Genomic DNA, 17143 nt, shown 5'->3' with positions numbered 1-17143 from the left:
AGTAAAAGTTGACTGTCATACTCCGCTTTGCATGGCTCCGCCATTTGCGACTTCACTACCACCATGCTGCCACACCTTGCGCCCCAATGAATTGATTCCCCAAGACTTTTTTCCATTTCCAGTACTCACCATTTGAGCTGTTGTACTTCCTCACATCTCTGAAAGAGAAAGTCTAGAGCTCTCTCTTCTCTATGAAATGGTATGTTAACGGATAACTTATGGTACTTTTGTTTTTCTCTGTGCGTGGAAGAAGTGTGTGTTCCCTGGGTTGTCTCTAATTAACGGTATGTTTAGAATGACAATTAATGTGTTAGCTGAGAAAAACATTATCTGCCTTTTAAGTGAGGTTTGGGCACTGTTGTTCCAGGGCACTTGCAATAACTTTTTTCCCCATGTTTAAGTGGGACAGAAATGCATCAGAGCTATTAACCAGTTATGATTCTGTCTAAAATAATAGAGGTGCGCAGCTAGTCACACCTCCCACGTCCTGAAACCTAATGACATTATCTCATTTTTTTCCAAAAATGGGGTGAACCACCCAGAATGAACTTATGGGTAGACTCGCTCTCCTAAGTGCTGTTACCTCCAATAAACTATTCCAGTCGACTCGTGCATTGATTGTAGGTATCGGTATTTGAACCACTGGTCACAGGTTCGAATCTCAGTGGGTCGACTTCGCCTTTCGTCCTCGCCAGGTCGATAACTTGATAAGCTAGATAGCAATAACCCGGTGTTCTCTGGGGCAACACCCATTGGTCTAAAAATGCACTCAACCAATGTACTTTATAAGTATATTCTGTTACTTTGTCCATGAAAAAAAGACACAGCCCCTCAAATGCTGCCGTGGTTTGCTCCAGTAACCCCCTCATGCCACCCTCCTTTACCTGCAATGACAGTTTAACACCATGCTGCCTATGCACTTATTTAATATGCACGAAACTGCACACTGAATTCCTTTCTTTAAATAAAGCGCGTTACTGGCAGAGGGCCAACGGTGCAGTAAACCCTTCGGGGTCAAGGATTCCCAGCGCATCTGCCCCTTATTAAATTTAAGCAGTGGCTAGGGGGGCGCGCGCATTTACGCAAATGTATTTAGGGAGACTACCCCTTGCTACTAAATAGCTCATTGACTCGTTTGCATAAATGAACTCGAGCATTCTGGACGATGAGACCAATTCTACTTGTGACACATTCATCTCTGTGCATTTAATACCTTTGCATGTTCTCCAAAATGTAGTTCATTGAAGAAAGGGTGCAATGCTTGCTGTCATTTGCAAACGCCTGCACCGGGTTACCCTGTCTACCTTTTTAAGTAAGAGCCTCCATATAACGTGAGCGTGTCTTGAGAGGGGCCCAGCGCCCTCTCTGCAGCCTTGTCGAGGTGCCTGTCCCTCGCACTTCGGCGTGGTGGCAGACAGTGCTACCGTCCTGTTTTCTTTTCAGTGCTTTCCTTAAGCTTTGCACAAGACCTCTCCATGGCTCCTTGTGTCTATGGGGACTCCTACGGCCTACAGAGACACCCTCCAGGGTGCAGACTCCAGCACTTTAACGTGCTGCTCGACATTCCCGCGTCCCAGTCCCACGGCCTCCTCCATCGCAACGAGGCGGCTGTTCTCAGCACCAGGCAGCTGCGCCGAGGACAGCGTCATGCCGGCGCTGGAGGCTGCCGCAGGACGGATGCTTGGTAACCCTTGCTCCTCTGTGGCCATTCTCTTTCACAGCAAACTTGTCCCTGAAAGTGGGTAGACTTGGTCATCCCCCTCACCCCCCCACCCACCCCCAACTGCACACACAGGAGGCGGCGCGGGACGCCCTCTCCTCCATCAGCCTCTGGAGGATAGGCTGCAGATAAGGCGTCTCTGGCCGAGCCTGTGAGAGGCGCACACCCCGCAGGAGAGTGCCCAAGAGTGGATCTAGCCTGTTACACAGAGCTCGAGCCCCCGCCTGCAGCCGGACGGAGGAGGGCGGGGGTCACGCATTGGGCGCTGTTGAGACGGGCTAGCCGTGACGTCACGCGAGAAGCAGCAAGGGAAAGTTGTGCCTGGCCCTGGTCTGGTTTATATGGGAGGCGGCGGGGCCGGGGTTGCGCGCGCCGCCACCAACTCCCGGGAACGGATCCGGATCTGATCCCCCTCCACCCATTGCCACCCCTCCCGCATCCCCACAGGCGCGCACGCTCACGCCGGAGAGAGGCGCCCGGTTTCGTAAGCAGAGACAGGCGGACACAGTCTCAGCCAGCAAGCAGAAGAAGCTCGGATCCGTCTGCAGCCAGACTCTGGAGTGCGGCAGTGGATGGTAACAGAGCTCGGATTCCCCTTAAAACCCCAGGAGGAGTGCGCCTGAGAGTGCCCACAGACCGGTGTCCGGGCGGGTAGGAGGATGGTGTTCTGGGAGATCGGGGACCTGTGCATCGGAATGGCAGCGCCAGGGGGGGCTGCAGATTGTGCTGCAGAAGGATTCGCTCCGTGAGCCCCTGGCAGCAGAACAGCGTTGAGGAGAGGGACTGTGGCTGCTCTCTGTGGCACAACTGCCAGGGTCTGTCTGCTCAGCAGGGCACGGAGGGCACCGCCTGCGAGGAGGCACACTCGATGATACTGCGGATGCACTCCAGCCTCTGAAGGGGGCACACACGCGAGGTCTGGACGACCGGTCTGACAGGATCCGCAGCGCGCTGGGAGGGTGCAGCGCGGCACTTGGAGAAGTTGCAACAGCAGAGGACGTCGGGGGCGCCGAAGAAAGGGGCTGCTGACCACCCCTCGGGCGGGATGCTGAGGGCCAGCCCTTGGGGACCGCACTGAGGAGGTATCTGTCAACCGCATATGGAGCCGTCGGCGGCGCCCGCTGCCCGGGACCCACCCCCGAGGGCACAGGTTTGAGAGCCGCCCTGGCCGGGGCGCAGAGGCTGCCGCCGGAGCTCCGAGCCCTTACTTCCCGGGGACTGGCTGAGTTTCAGACCGAGATGCAGCTCTTGAAGGCTCTTTGGGCACTAGCAGGGGCAGCCGTCTGCTGCTTTCTCCTCTTCGTCATCCACTCGCAGCTCCTTAAAGAAGGTATTGTATTAACGCGCTCTGGTTAAAGCTCTGCGAACCCCGCAACCCACCCCTCTCATCCAATGCGGCTAGACCCTGTGGCAGCACCCACACACCCCAGTGCAAGAGCTCTCTTGGACTCCCGGGTGATGGGGCCACGGCTTGACACACATTGGTATCTGTGAACGGGTTCACTGTGCCAGCGGTCGAAAACGTGTGCTTTAAATGGATTAACTGCACACCGCTATGAAAGAGTGCACGAATGGATTAGTATTTATTTTAGCAGTTTTACATAGCGCGAACTCGATACGGAGCACTTCACGTGAGCACCATTCACATTATACAAAGACACATTCATTTTTATAGGCACCGGGAGATTAAGTGATTTGCCCAGACTCACCGGATGTTGAGCCGACGCTGAGACTCGAACCTGCTTCCACAGTTCCAAAGTCAGCAGCTCTGACATTTAGGCCACATCCTCTCTGGATGTGTCTGACAACATACATCTCGCGGATCTGCCCATGCACGAATGAATGAGTGTAGGTAGCGCGCAGTCTCGTTTAACCAAAAGTTGTGGCGGGTAAGTGTTTTGGGGCAGCGTTGAGGCTCCTGGTGAGATCTGCGTCTCTGGTGAAGTGTTATGGATTGCATCAAGGGCGGTCTCGCTGGCCATGTGTTTGGAGCATCATCTATGCACCCCCTAGCCAGGTGTTTGGGTCATTGTCAGGGATTGCTGCATCAACCCTCTCTGGAAGTGACTGGCAGAGGAGAAGAGACGGCTGTGGTGAGAGCCGGGCCTCTGCATCCCAGCCTGGTGTTTGGGAGAGGTGCAGAGATTGATGTGGTGACCGTGAGAGCCCTGTCTCTGTTGCCTTAACTCTGCCCGTCTCGAGTCTCGCTCCCTTCTTTTCTCGCCAATCACCACTTTGCATGGATACACACACACGCACATAGTAACAGGCAGAAGGGCCCCAACCCCCGGCCTGCTCACACATCCCACGACTCCTCAATAGGTGGCACTGACGGTCCGCGCAAAGGGCAGCCTGCAGTTTCCGCACCCTCTAGCCTGGCCAGGAGGCCATTCGCCGATGCCCACCGTAGGTTCCTGTGCGCTCCTACTCGGCCACAGTTTGCCCCCCTCCTTCCCCCTTTCGTGGTGCACTTCACCCGTCTCTCCCCAATGACATGAAAGGAACGATACGTGCCTGCGTATCCGCTGTCGTCAATGGCACAGGAGGGAAGTGTACTGGGCAAGAAGGGGACATGTTATAACTGACACTCATTAGGTGAAGTGTTTCACCAGAACACGTGAAGAGAGCCTTACACGGGGCCATGGGTGTCCAGCTGCACCCGTGTTGTTGTTCGTTACCCCCATGCAAGATGCGTAATGTTTATTTAGTTATTTATCGGTTCCGGGAGGCGCTGTGAAGGAATGTGATTATGAAAGGGAATCTGCGTTTCACACGGTTTCTCTGCCTACGTCAGGGGACGATTTACTTCAGGCGTGTAAAAGACAGGAAGCTCTCTGCACATGCTACACAGCATGGAGCAGTGTCCGAGAAAAGCAGCATCCGTGTAACACGACTATGGCCTTACCGCCCGCATCCAGGCTGCTTCTTAAAACCGTGCAGCCGCCTTGACGCAGCGGTAACAGTTTTCAGCTTTCACGACCCCTTGAAGAATTAAAGCCACAGACATGTAATTTGCGTGCGACTCTCCTAATGTCACACACATGTTATGCGGGTACGCTTTTTGTGTTGATTTTAACACGCCAAAACAAATACTAAAAGATACGACGGGTGTTTCAGTTCCAAATATTCGCTTGCCACGTCCTTGTTTTTCAGAGCTCTGTCACAGCTTAAGTGTAGGGTGTCTGTCAGCCTCAGGGCAGACTACAGGGGTTTCGACAGTGGCGCTGGAGTGGTGGGTTACAAATAGCGGTGCCGGTTTGCTTTAACCGTGTATCCATGCCTACCCAACACACTCCGTCGGGTGGGTCTAGAGATAGTCTGTCTCTCACAGTGCATTGAATGTTGTTATATGTGCCCCATCTCCAGCGTGGCCTTCACTGTAATGTCCCATTTTTCCTCTCCAAGGAGGGCGAGGATGCAGTGTACAACTTGCTGCTTGAATCTTACGCCTTGCAATTGAGGGCTACACATATCTGTGAATGGCCCAGCCTTAGTGAATGGATGCCATGAAGTTAAAGGCACTTCTAGAACAGTTCTAGAACTCAAAGACGCCTTCTTCACGTGCTGTCTTCGTCTTCGAAGGTCTTGCTGTGTGTTCTTGTGCGATCGGTACCGGATGCTTGTTGCTGTGGTCCAGTAGCTGAGAGTTCCGGAAATATAGCAGCGTTATTTCCCCCAATCCCATGCAGCCTTCCTCCCATAGCGCGGGAACCGTATCACCGTGCATCACAACACGCAGGCCTTTGCAAGGATGTATGTTTCATCGATTATTTCTCATTTTACATTGGTAGTGCTTCCGCAGCTCAAAGGCCGTGTTGATCTTTACATCAACACTGCGTCCATACTGCTGCCTCACGTGCATCTGCTCATTTGCCTTTACTTACTCGGTTCTGTATAGTACAGGCCCAGCTCTGCGATCTGTACCTTCAGTAAGATTCTACCTTCTCTTTCCAGCTTGAAAAATTCCTTACCTCACTAAACACCCGTCCCCACCTGAACATTGTTTGGCCAGTGCTTCGTATTGTGCACTTGACTTCCTGTCCACCTCAAATGGGCTCTAGGGCGGGGGCTGGCTGTGTTAAAGCGTCCTCTCTTTTTCCTTGTGTTGTGCATGTTCTCAACACAAGTGCATTCACGCGCCCATGACCTGGTGTGTAGTATGGTGGTTCCCTCGACTTTCTCCACACCGCAAGTGGGCTCTAGGGCAGGTGCATGGAGGAGCTGGGCCCAGGTCGCCACTCTTTGGAGGGGCTCACGGAGCTCTCTGCATGAAGGTCCTGCAAACATTAGTCCCCCCTCTGCCTTGGCTCCAGTGATTTCGTTTAAAATACTTCTAATCATTCATAACATGCCCCAGTCGTTTTATAACACCCTGCCCTCCCCCTCCCCCTACCTCACACCCTCTGCAGCCACACGCCAGCAAACCCCCCCCCCCCCCCCCCAACAACTTGGTACAGCCTGATGGCGCTGAGCTGCGGGCAAACCAGGTATGGTGGGTGTGTGTGAGATGTTTGTGTCGGAAGCAGATCATTGGCCGCTCAGGGACAGCGAAAAGGACCCCGATGCCTCATTTTTTGTTCAGTAGCCAGGGTTGCAAATTCCTTTCCGCCAGGGGCGCTATCTGAGCTCGGGCCGGCTTGGTGCTTGCGGTGTTAAAGCAGCTCCTTAGTTACCTTGCGTGGTGCGTTTCCACGCTGAAGCGCGCGCACAGGCACGCACGCGACGTAGTATTTTGCATTGCTCGAGGTGCGGGCCCTGGTAAAACAAACGCCTAATTGACCTAACGGAAAACAATTCATGTATTTTTTTATTTAGAGCTCAAAAGCATTATTTGGAAGAGATTTAGTAAAACGCCAATACACCCCCTCTCTCACTCGCTTTAAACAAGCCCATTCTGTCACCCTTGCTCGGCGGGTGACCGTGCCCTTTACTTCACGTGCATGCACCACAAGGGGGTTATTCTGTGGGCTGGCCTTCGGCGTGTCGGACCGGGCGACTGCAGAGGCACTGCCCGCTCTCTGACCTCTCGTTTGCTGCTGAACGTTTTCTGATTCCTGCCGTCGATAGAGCCGTTTGAAGTCCATAGATTTCCAGTGCGCGGCAGTTGGAGCGTAGTAGAAAGGAGGAGAGGTTAGGGAATTGAGGGTTAACTAGATTTTACTTATTGTATCTTGCATTAGGGTGGGTTGATGTGGTACTTCAGACGTATTTCTGTAAAACTACAAACTATTTTAAAAAACTCATCCGTGTTGAACGTATGCAGCCGTGTAAAATTAGAAAATGACACCGTGCAGATTATGAAATATTTCAAATGAGATAATCGGTCATTTTATAAATCAGGGAAAATTCAGATAGCATGTTAAATATAAAACCACACAAATGTGGATCAATGCAAAACGTGGATGTATACGACTTTAAAATCATGGAAAATGCAGCCCATGAAATATAAAAACCTTTCATTTCAAAGCATGCAAACATAAAACCACACACAGTGTATACTATGCTGAATGTAAAACAGTTAAAGACATAAAAAAGAACACGTTTAACAAGAAAATAATATAAAAGATTAAACCACACACAAACAAAAAAGGGCAAACTAACACAGCAGGCAAAACCATGCACAAAATCTAAACATGAAAAATATGAAAGCATGCATGCATGAATACTCCATATTTCTGTGTTTTTTTCCATTTATTTATTAGTTATAGCAGGTCAAGCTCCAATTGTTGGGACGTATTACAAATCCACAAGCAACCTCACGAACAATAATGCGTCGGCAAGTCGTAATGTGACATGAACCGCATATATCTGCCAGACCATGTCCGCCCTCGTGTTGTCCTGTTTACTGCAGTTTCCATTTGCAGTGCAGCAGTGGCTGCAATGCCACGTGCGGCTTCTGCTTCCGGCCAATGATTGGGTGGCGCGCAGGTAATGTTAAGCTGCCGATTCCAATTAAGATTTTTGGTTTGTTGGGCAAAACTTCGCAAATACAGATTTTCAGATTACACCTGTAGAGCTAATGTGATCGTATTGACACTTACCATACAGCGTCCTGACAGTTGAAACGCGTGTGGAGTGTGGCGGTGAGTGACCAGGAGGATGTTTTCAACCCTGTAGATTGGAAAATGATGATGTAGAACTAACAAATAACGCTCAGGAAAGGCAACGCGCTGTTTAACAAATTCTCTTTGTGTGGTTGCTCTGAAACATAAGCATAGTGAGTTTATTGGTTCTTACTGTGCATAATCTTTGACTTCCATCAGTGGTACTGATGATTGGCAAGGTGCATAGGACAGTTGGCACACATCTCAAAAGCTGGCACAGTGGATGGTGCATAATAGTTGGTGCTACCATAGGCCATTGTGTAGTGGGTATCACATTAACCCTCTGTGTTCTGATGGCATATTTTTCTGCTCAACAAGAGCAGACAACAGAGAAAAGGCAAGAGCCCACATGAGGATAGAGAGAGAGACTGGTTCTCATCTCTTACCAGCTTTTCTTCCCTCAACATAAATGCACAGGAAGTTGAAGGGGCAGGGGCTCACAGGCTTGTAAGGCTGGAGAAAGAGGGGGCTCACTATTGCCAGGCTTGTGTTTAATCGTTGAAAGGGAAAGCAGAGACCCACAGGCAGTTGGAGTGAGACGGGGTCTCGACACCACCAGGCTTGTGTTTTCTCATTGGAAGGGAATTCAGGGGCCCACTGAAGGTGGAGAGACAGTGGTGTATCACTGCCAGGCCTGTGTCCCTCGGCAGAAGAGAAGGCAGGGGCTGCTTGGAGGTTGGTGAGGCACGGTCCACCACAACCAGTGTGTGATCCTTCATTGGAAAAGAAGGCAGCGGCCCACTGAAGGTGCATAGAGACAGTGGTGTATCACCTCTAGGCCTGTGTCCCTCAATGGAAGAGAAGTCAGGGACCCTCTGAAGGTGGAGGGAGACAGTGGTGTATCACTACAAGGTCTGTGTCCCTCAATGGAAGAGAAGGCAGGGGCCCTCTGAAGATGGGGAGAGACAGTGGTGTATCACCTCCAGGCCTGTGTCCCTTGATGGGAGATAAGTCAGGGGCTAATGGGAGTTTGGTGAAGCTCGGGTCCTCCACAACCAGTTTGTGTTCTCTTATTGAAAGGGAAGACAGGGACCTTTTGGAGAGAAACAGGAGCTTGCCATTTCCTGCCATGTGCGTCTCATTGGAAAGGAAGGCAGGACCCATAAATGTTTGATGAGAGACATGGGCACAGTTTCTCGGTGGTAGGGAAGGCAGGGCCCACTGGAGTTTAGAACTGCACATGTGCTCACCACTCCTGGGCTTGGATCCATTGCTGGTTGAGAAGATTGGGGTGCACAGGAGGTTGAAGAGAGACAGGGGCTCCCCACTATCAGGTGTGTGTGCTCTCATTTGAAGATAAGGCACAGGCCCACAGGAGGTTGGTGAGAGGCATGGGAACATCTCCACTGGTTTTTTGTTCCCTCAGTGGAAGGGAAGGCAGGAAACAGTGCTTCACCACTCCCAGGCTTGCGTTCCTCCAAGGGAAAGGAGTAAACAGCATAGAAAAGGCGGGAAGTGGAAGAAAGATAAGCAGGCAGCAGAGAGAAGAGAGGGGCTGACAGGGGGTAAAGGGAGACATGCCGTCTTCCCTCTTCCTGTGTCCCTGCGGGGACAGAGGCAGGCACTAGAACACAACAGGAGCAGGGAAAAGCAGGAACTGAGATGGTGATTCTCTGCCCAGGGGACAGGGCAAAGGCTGGCGCCAGCAGCAGCAGGCAGAGTACCGGGACTTCCCCCTTTGGAAAGACGCAGACAGCAGAGGAAAGCCCGGAGCCGGAAGAGAAAAGATGGAAAATGAGAGACATGGCCTCCTCTACAGCCTTGTGTCTCTCCTGGGGTGTGCCTCGGCTCTCGCCACCCATATTCCCGTGACAGAGCTGCTCCAGCTGCTGCTGAGTGTATTGTTTTAATGATAACATGTTGACACAAAGGAGTGCTATTGACTGAGACAACTCGTAATTAACAACAGCATTTATTTGCCCCCTGACCTTGAGTCCCGCCCTCTTATCTGTTCATCCTCAGGCGTCAGGGGTCCTGTTGTCCATTAACTACTTCAAGAAGCCATTAACGCCTAACACCGTGTCAGAATCGGTATCCAATCAAACGAAACGACGCATCTCTACAGAGATCTTACATCTCAGCCATAAACACAAGGTGCACGCAAACACACATCCGAAAGATTATCCCAAAACGAGCAGTTTAAATGTTAGTACTTTGCACCCACTGCACAAGGCTTCCCTCGCGCACATGGGAAGAGGACACCCACATCACCTGTCACATACAAACCCCCACAGCACCTGTCTCATACAAACACCCACAGCACATGTCTCATACAAACACCAAGAAGACAACTAGAGCGCATCATACTTCTTAAGCAACATATATGTCTCATAGGCATGTAGGGACACAACATCCACAAACCAACACGTTTCTTGTAGAAATATAAAAACAAGGTATGGGAAACACATCTCCTGTAGATATCTGCAGACAGGTTCAGTTTAACGGACATAAAGAAATGGACAGCAATAAACAACTGTGTTTTGTGTTGAAGTCTAGGGCTTTACATTGCAAATTCTGGCCATTAATAGTAAAGAACTAACATGTGATGTTAGACAAAGTAAGCATTGTTGTATTTTTTTGTAGTGGAGCTTTTATACTGTGAAACAATAATGCACGTTTTATATTGTGTCCATTCATTGCAGCTCACACAAGTATGCGTATTGATTAAATGCATAACGATCCTTAGCGCCAGATCTGTAACATGGATCCATGAGACAGTGTCACAAACGTCTCTTTTAATGTAACAAATGATATCATAATCTGAGGATACTTAGCACAAGTTATACCAATAAGATGCTTGATTTAGGGCAACAAAACTTTAGTTTGAAACAAAAAAAAGCATTGCAACACATAATGTATACATTTAGCATAGGTTCTATAAATCAGGTTACTGACTCTCCTTAGTAAGCTAGCAGCTCTTGAGATGTAATCGATTAAGTCTCTGACTGTAAAAGGGTGTATGACTGGTATCTTAGCTCATTGATGGCAGCATTTAGTGGCGAAGACAAGGCCCAGATAGGGCAATGTAGATGGAGCCAATTGTATTTAGTCATAATAACGTTGCCTGAAATTGTTAATTAATTTCTGAACAGCAGTCTTAGTATGAGCAGCACCACTCGAGTCACAGCGAGTTTTGTATAGGAGAAACAGATGATTGGATATTGAAAGAATAATCCTCAACGAAGACATACACATTAAGGTTTGATTTTCAGTTTGACACAAAGGCAGGGCCCATTGCCTCCTACTTTGTGGGTGTCTCTTTGTGTGTGTGTATAAAAGTGTGGGGGTAGCATGGCTCAGAAGAACCTCGGCTGCATTGTAAACCCCCTCACTACATAAAAAAATGGTAATAAATAGCATATATGGTTTATGTCATGGTACTTTTTCATGTGTATCAATTTAAAACATTATTTACTCAAAGTAGGATGCAGGAAGTCAAATTTGTTAAGTAAGGTAAAAGCACATAGAAGACTCTTTGTTACTATTAGGAGAGAAGTTTGCATGTGCAAAGTAACTAACATCACATGTGAGAGGGAGGAAACTGTTTTTCTCATGTCAAGTTTAGGTAACTGTGGTAACTGGAGTTTTACTTTTGCACTGTGTTTATTGGTATTTATATAACACACACCTAGCTGTGGTGCAACAGGGCTACATTACATGGTGGTGCTGGAAGACAGTGTTTTTGATTGTGTACATCAAGTGGAAATTATACTCACACATTTCATATTTTAATTTTTAGTCACAGGAAAATTTGGTGATTTGCCTAGCATCACAATAAGCAGAGGCCAGTGCAGAGGCTGGAATTGAACCCGAGTTCCCAGGTTTCAACCTCAGCATCTCTAATCACTAGGCCACAACTCTTGTAGTAGTAAATGTGTGAATGTGGGTTATGAGTACTTTGGCTCTAAATGTTGCTTGGTAATATTTAATTTCATTGGCCCTCTTTCATGGTGTGTGTGCCATGGAAGAGAAAATAATTGTGTCCGATTAATTCATGTTATTTAAAGCAACTGTACGAATAGACAGGCATTCACACATGTATTACTAGAGTGAATGGTTACATTCAAGTTTAGTACAGCAAAATTGACATGAGCAAACCACTTTTTACTGCTTCACATATTTCATGTGACAATTACTTTAGACAAGAAACAATTTTCCTAATAGTTACATGGTCTTTTCAATATAATGTTACCATACCGTAAACATGTAACCCCTTGCATCCTCGTTTTGGTTAAATATCTTTTGTTAAAAAGAAGTACAGACGAAAACATACCATGACTGAAGCCATGAATTCCGATGTTACTTCTAGCCTTTGTTGAGAAAGCGGTGAGTCATTGGCCCACTCTCTACTCCCTGTGGCTGCCAGCACTCTTCCCAAAGGTAAAGGTAACCCAAGGAGACTTCTTCCCTTTGCCAATCAGATGCCGCCTCTTTTGAGGTGTCAGTAAGTGTCCAGTGATTTGTGACAAGAATTGTTAAATAGCAACTGTGCATCGGTGTGGGTTGATAGCCCCATTTAACAAGTTGAGATTGTTTTTGTCTCGTAAAATGTGTTTAGTTCATATAAGCATGCATTGGAAGGTGCATACCTAGTGATTTTGTCAATCACCGGGTTTGCAATCATAACATGCTTTCGTACATAAGGGCCATAATCTCTTATGGTCACAAATAATCTTTTACAAATACACACATTCTTTTACCCACCTTCAGATACACCAACTTTAACTCACACAATTTTAGTTACACACACACACACACACACAAAATACATAAACAGATAATCTCATGCACACACGTGCGTTCACACATTCATGCTCACCTGTACAGTCACACTCAACCCATACATTCTCAAACATAAACACTTACATACTCTCTGTCATGGTCTTTGACACATCCACAAACACAATCATACTTACAAACAGAGATTCCCTCAGGCTTACAAACATGTTGTCTTACAAATGTACACTCTTTAGCTCACACGCTCCTATATGTACCCATACACTGTCACACAAACTCTTACACAGAGACTATTTCTCACGCTCATATACATTTGTAGGCACGTGTCCATGTATAGGCACATATGCACTGACTCCCATGCTTATGCACACAGACAGAGATCAGACATACATATTTCTACTTTGTTTAAATTCGCACCAGTGAAGAGCCTCAGATAGCCGCAGCACATAGCTGCAAGTCTTCCGGAGGCGAGGAAACAAACAGCGCTTGTTCCCAGACAAGTGAGACTGGGGTATTTAAAGAGCCATTTTAATTAATATGATTTTTTTTCCTCGAAGTGAAGAATGGGTGACACCGGGTGCCAGTTTTTCACACTCCGTCTTCTGTCTGGAAATGCAGGTCGCCCTGTGGCTAATCCGCTCCCCTATGCCTAATCTGTCTCCCAGTGTTTCCAAAGATGAATGGAGCTGAGAACCACGGAAAGGCTATTGTGAAATATAATTGCAGTCCCATGCCTGTCTGGCAGTTTAACATGCGCCGAACCGTCTCACCCGAGTCGAGCGCTCTCAGAAATGCAAACACAAAAACCTAGCCTTAGAATCCCATTCCGGAAGTACGGACAACGAGGTGCATCCCCCATTTATGTTTTCTTTTGCTCCTATGTGGGAACAGAGGCATGTAGGTGCGATAACGAAAAGGGCATTACCAAAATAAGTGCACAGTGCACTTCGAAAGTGATGTCTTTTATCGCTTTGATTATGGGAACACAAAATAAAGTGAACGCAAATTTAATGCCGTATTATGGCAGATGTCACATTTGTCAACAGCCGAAAAAGACGCTCAACTGTCACAACCCTGTCCGCTGTTGACACATTTGACACCGGTACACGCATCACAGTGATGAATCCGTGGATTTGGAGTGTACTGCGTGTAGTCTTTTTTCTGTGAAAAGCATTGCGTTCTATTTTCCTTCCCAACTGATGAAAAGCTGTCCAATTAGCAACATCTGACATGGTTGCACGCGCACCGCGCCGGCCTGTCTTAGGTTTTCCGAGCGCCTGCTTTTAGCATTCGGGGGAGAAGTGACATTTCCACATGCAGGGAGAATATCAACTAATCTTCCGATATGTAAGCTCCAAATCTCCAGGTTCTGTAACAGGAGCAGGTATGCATCTCAAAGAACGCATTTGCATGTCTGGCTTTCCATTAGTCCGTTTCAGCAAAGCACATTTCAGACTGGCTGATGGTATCACCGGCAGGCTGCCATCACGTCCCGATCGAGAGAGTTAAAGCAAACTGGGAACGCGCCAAGCATATTAATGTGCGCCTCCACAGAGTTTATAAACTCTTTAAAAGGTAACTAACGTGAGAGACATTTTTGACGTTGTGTCTGTTCAACAGAAACCCGGTTCTGTGAATGCGACGATTCATTTTATCGGAGAGCCACGGGTAAAATGACTAATGTTGCAATTATATTTTACACTTTCCGACAGGGCCGATTTGCATATGGTGAGTCCCTGCTTGTAAAGACACAGTGAGCCACATTGATTGAACGGAATGTGACCGAGGCTAATTAGTGGTGGCTGAGATGGATTCAAGCATTCCAGTTGCCCCTTTTATCTTTTCTCAGTGATCCATTCTCCATGGCATGCTGAGAGTGGGGCCTGTGGCTCACTGTGCAATAGTGATTCTCGCTCCACATCGCAGATGACCCTCAAAGAGATGGGAAAGACTTTGGAATTGCACATGTCACTTTGCAGAGAGCATCATGTGTTAGTGGTTTGGGGTGCAGGCCCTTTGGGGTCGGGTAAATAATGACTTGCATTGGATTGGTCCCTTTCTGTAGTGGCGCATTGAGAAAAAAAGTATGCAATGGGATGTATGTAGAGTCCAGTCATTTTCAGGTCTTTCAGATGGATTCAAACAATCCTGTTGTCACCAACTGTTTTCCTTAGTTTTTGTGACAAGAAAGCCTTTGGTGATCCTGCAATGCCATCCCCCACCCCCCACGAGTAAAATGTGTTGTAAACACTTACATGTTGGATCTGTTGGCTCTGTGGACTAATGCGCCCACTGAAGGAGCCTGTGTTCGACCTCATGGTCACATGTACAAATTCCGGCGAGTCCACTCAGCCTTTCATACATCGAAGGTCGATAAAATAAGTACCATTGAGTTGGGCAACAAGAAACATCTGTTAGTCAGTGCCAAGATACCTAAGGGTGACCATGCGCTTTTACAAATACACATGTTACAAATACACATGTAAAGTCATGTTACTTTTTTGAGTTCAATTACTGCAATGACGTGTGCACCTAAAACATGTCTATTTTAACATAGGAAATTTAGAGATTATTTTTGTAAGTAGTCACTATCCCTGAAGCTTACACAATAATATAGCAATAATTAGCAACATTTCCTTGTGGTTAATATAGATCTGTGACAGTCAATGTACAGCGGCCCTCCAGACCTTTACATGTGGCCCCTTGATCAACAGTATCACTGGGCAGCTGTTAACTCAACTAGACACTAACATTAAAAAAATATTAAATAAACAGGCACGTCTTTATTTAAAGGTTAATTGAAGTAAAATAAAGGAAGTAACTAGGTTGTTCTGCACCACTTAACTTCAGGAACACCTTCGTTGTTTTTTTAAAAATATGTAAGGTCTTTTCAAAATTCAAAAATTGTATTTCTTTAACATGCAGAACCATTTTGCCTTAGTACATCAGATTATATCAGTGCATTCGACAAGTATATTTTAAAGTGATAGTTTTCAAACATTAATTTAGAATCACTCATTCTTCCCCACACACTGACAACATTGTCTAAAGTGAATTTAGAGGCAAATCAGTTGTTATGTGCACTCTCTAAGTGTGGCCTGGGTTCCTATTACCCATGAACAAGATTATACTTATATCAATTCAAACACAGGATAAGGGTTTGTACGGCACAAATCCTTAAGTCATGTATTTTCAAAGTCCTTTTATATGTGATCATTATTAAAAAAAAATAGGGAAAGTGAAATAAAACAATTGCCTAGGATCATACAATTTGGTAAAGTGGGGAAGCTGGGATTACTATCTGATTTTCTGGTTTCACATTGTGCAATTCAGCCACTAGATGTACATGCTTTGCTTCCACTATACCCACCTTACAACCACCCCCATGATCAAGACCACCACCCTGCTTGCATCAATGCGGCCCTCGGACACATCGCAGACCAAGCTTTGTGGCCCCTGGGAAATGTTTGCAAGTATCCTTGTTATAGATCCTCATTAAATATGGAATAAATCAACCTCTTCCATGCAATGCAAACATATTGTAAGAGGAATGACACTAAAGTCAAAATTCCTTCAGGACACCATGGAACACTTCAGTGACTTAGGATTTTTGATTTAACGCTTGGCAGAGGGTTTTGTTTTATTGTTTATAGTACATGGTCACAGCTCTACCCTTCCAAAAAAGATTAATGACTGAGAAAATATGCCTGCAGACATTTAGCATTCATGTGGAATCTGCAGTGTAAAATTAAATATACCACTACACAGTATGTAATTGGTTGCAAAAATATTATAAGCAGTTTCATGTAAGTCACTTTCAGATAAAGGCTGCAGCTCAGAATGTGGGTAACATGCAGTGAGATTTCTACAATTGAAGAGACACAATCATTTTACTGCCATGAATGTTTTTTTTTCCAGCTATTGACCATTCATTTCAGGGAAACATTTCAGCAGACCCAAGAAATCTAGGGCCTCATTATGATGGTGGGCAGACCGCCACTGACTGGTGGTCCACCCACCATCCAGGGCATCGGTCCAACCTCTGCATAACAATGCAGCCGGTCGGACCACCACCTCCAACAGGATCAAAGGTCCAGTCAGGATGGCTGTCGGATTTCTAACTAAGCCTGGACAGAGTTTGTGGAGTTCTGCTACGCGGAACTCTGCGAAGTGCAAAAAAACCTGCGCTGCACTACGTGGAGTCATTTTGACTCTTCACTTTCAAGCATTTGTCCGTCTCTGAGACTAGAGACTCCGGGTCTGTCCTCTCCGCCACAGTTCTAGGTGGATTTAGGGTGTCTCCTGGGTCCTGATGAAGACCCGCCTGTAAGGAGCAGAATTTTCCTACAACAATCTTGGGTCGAAACGTCGACAATCTTTTATGTTTTGTACTGAATGTGGACAACAGTGATGTTTTCACCGTGTCCTCCTTGTCTGTCATTCAGTTTTTGTAAATGATTGAACCTTGTTTAAGGCTGGACAGGCTTTTTATGTTGTTGGATGCACACACTACCCACTGCCCTCCTTCCAGCACTCACCTCCACTTCTGCACCTTGATGCACTAAACCCCTTCTGCCTTCTT

At 47.1% G+C, this 17143-nt stretch overlaps 1 protein-coding gene across 1 annotated transcript in view; it reads left to right on the top strand.

The window, feature by feature from the left end:
* Nucleotides 1-1905: 1905 nt before the first annotated feature.
* The window catches only part of TAFA5 (TAFA chemokine like family member 5), a 615298-nt gene continuing 600060 nt past the window's right edge, over nucleotides 1906-17143 (top strand). The window contains exon 1 of the mRNA XM_085654060.1: nucleotides 1906-3050. Within this exon, the coding sequence (XP_085510186.1) occupies nucleotides 2960-3050 (91 nt within the window). The 5' untranslated portion in view covers nucleotides 1906-2959. The remainder of the gene's footprint in view (nucleotides 3051-17143) is intronic.

Source organism: Triturus cristatus, chromosome 4_1 (genome assembly GCF_964204655.1).
Source record: "Triturus cristatus chromosome 4_1, aTriCri1.1, whole genome shotgun sequence".
Lineage (NCBI taxonomy): Eukaryota > Metazoa > Chordata > Amphibia > Caudata > Salamandridae > Triturus > Triturus cristatus.
This window is presented reverse-complemented; position numbering and strand designations above follow the sequence as displayed.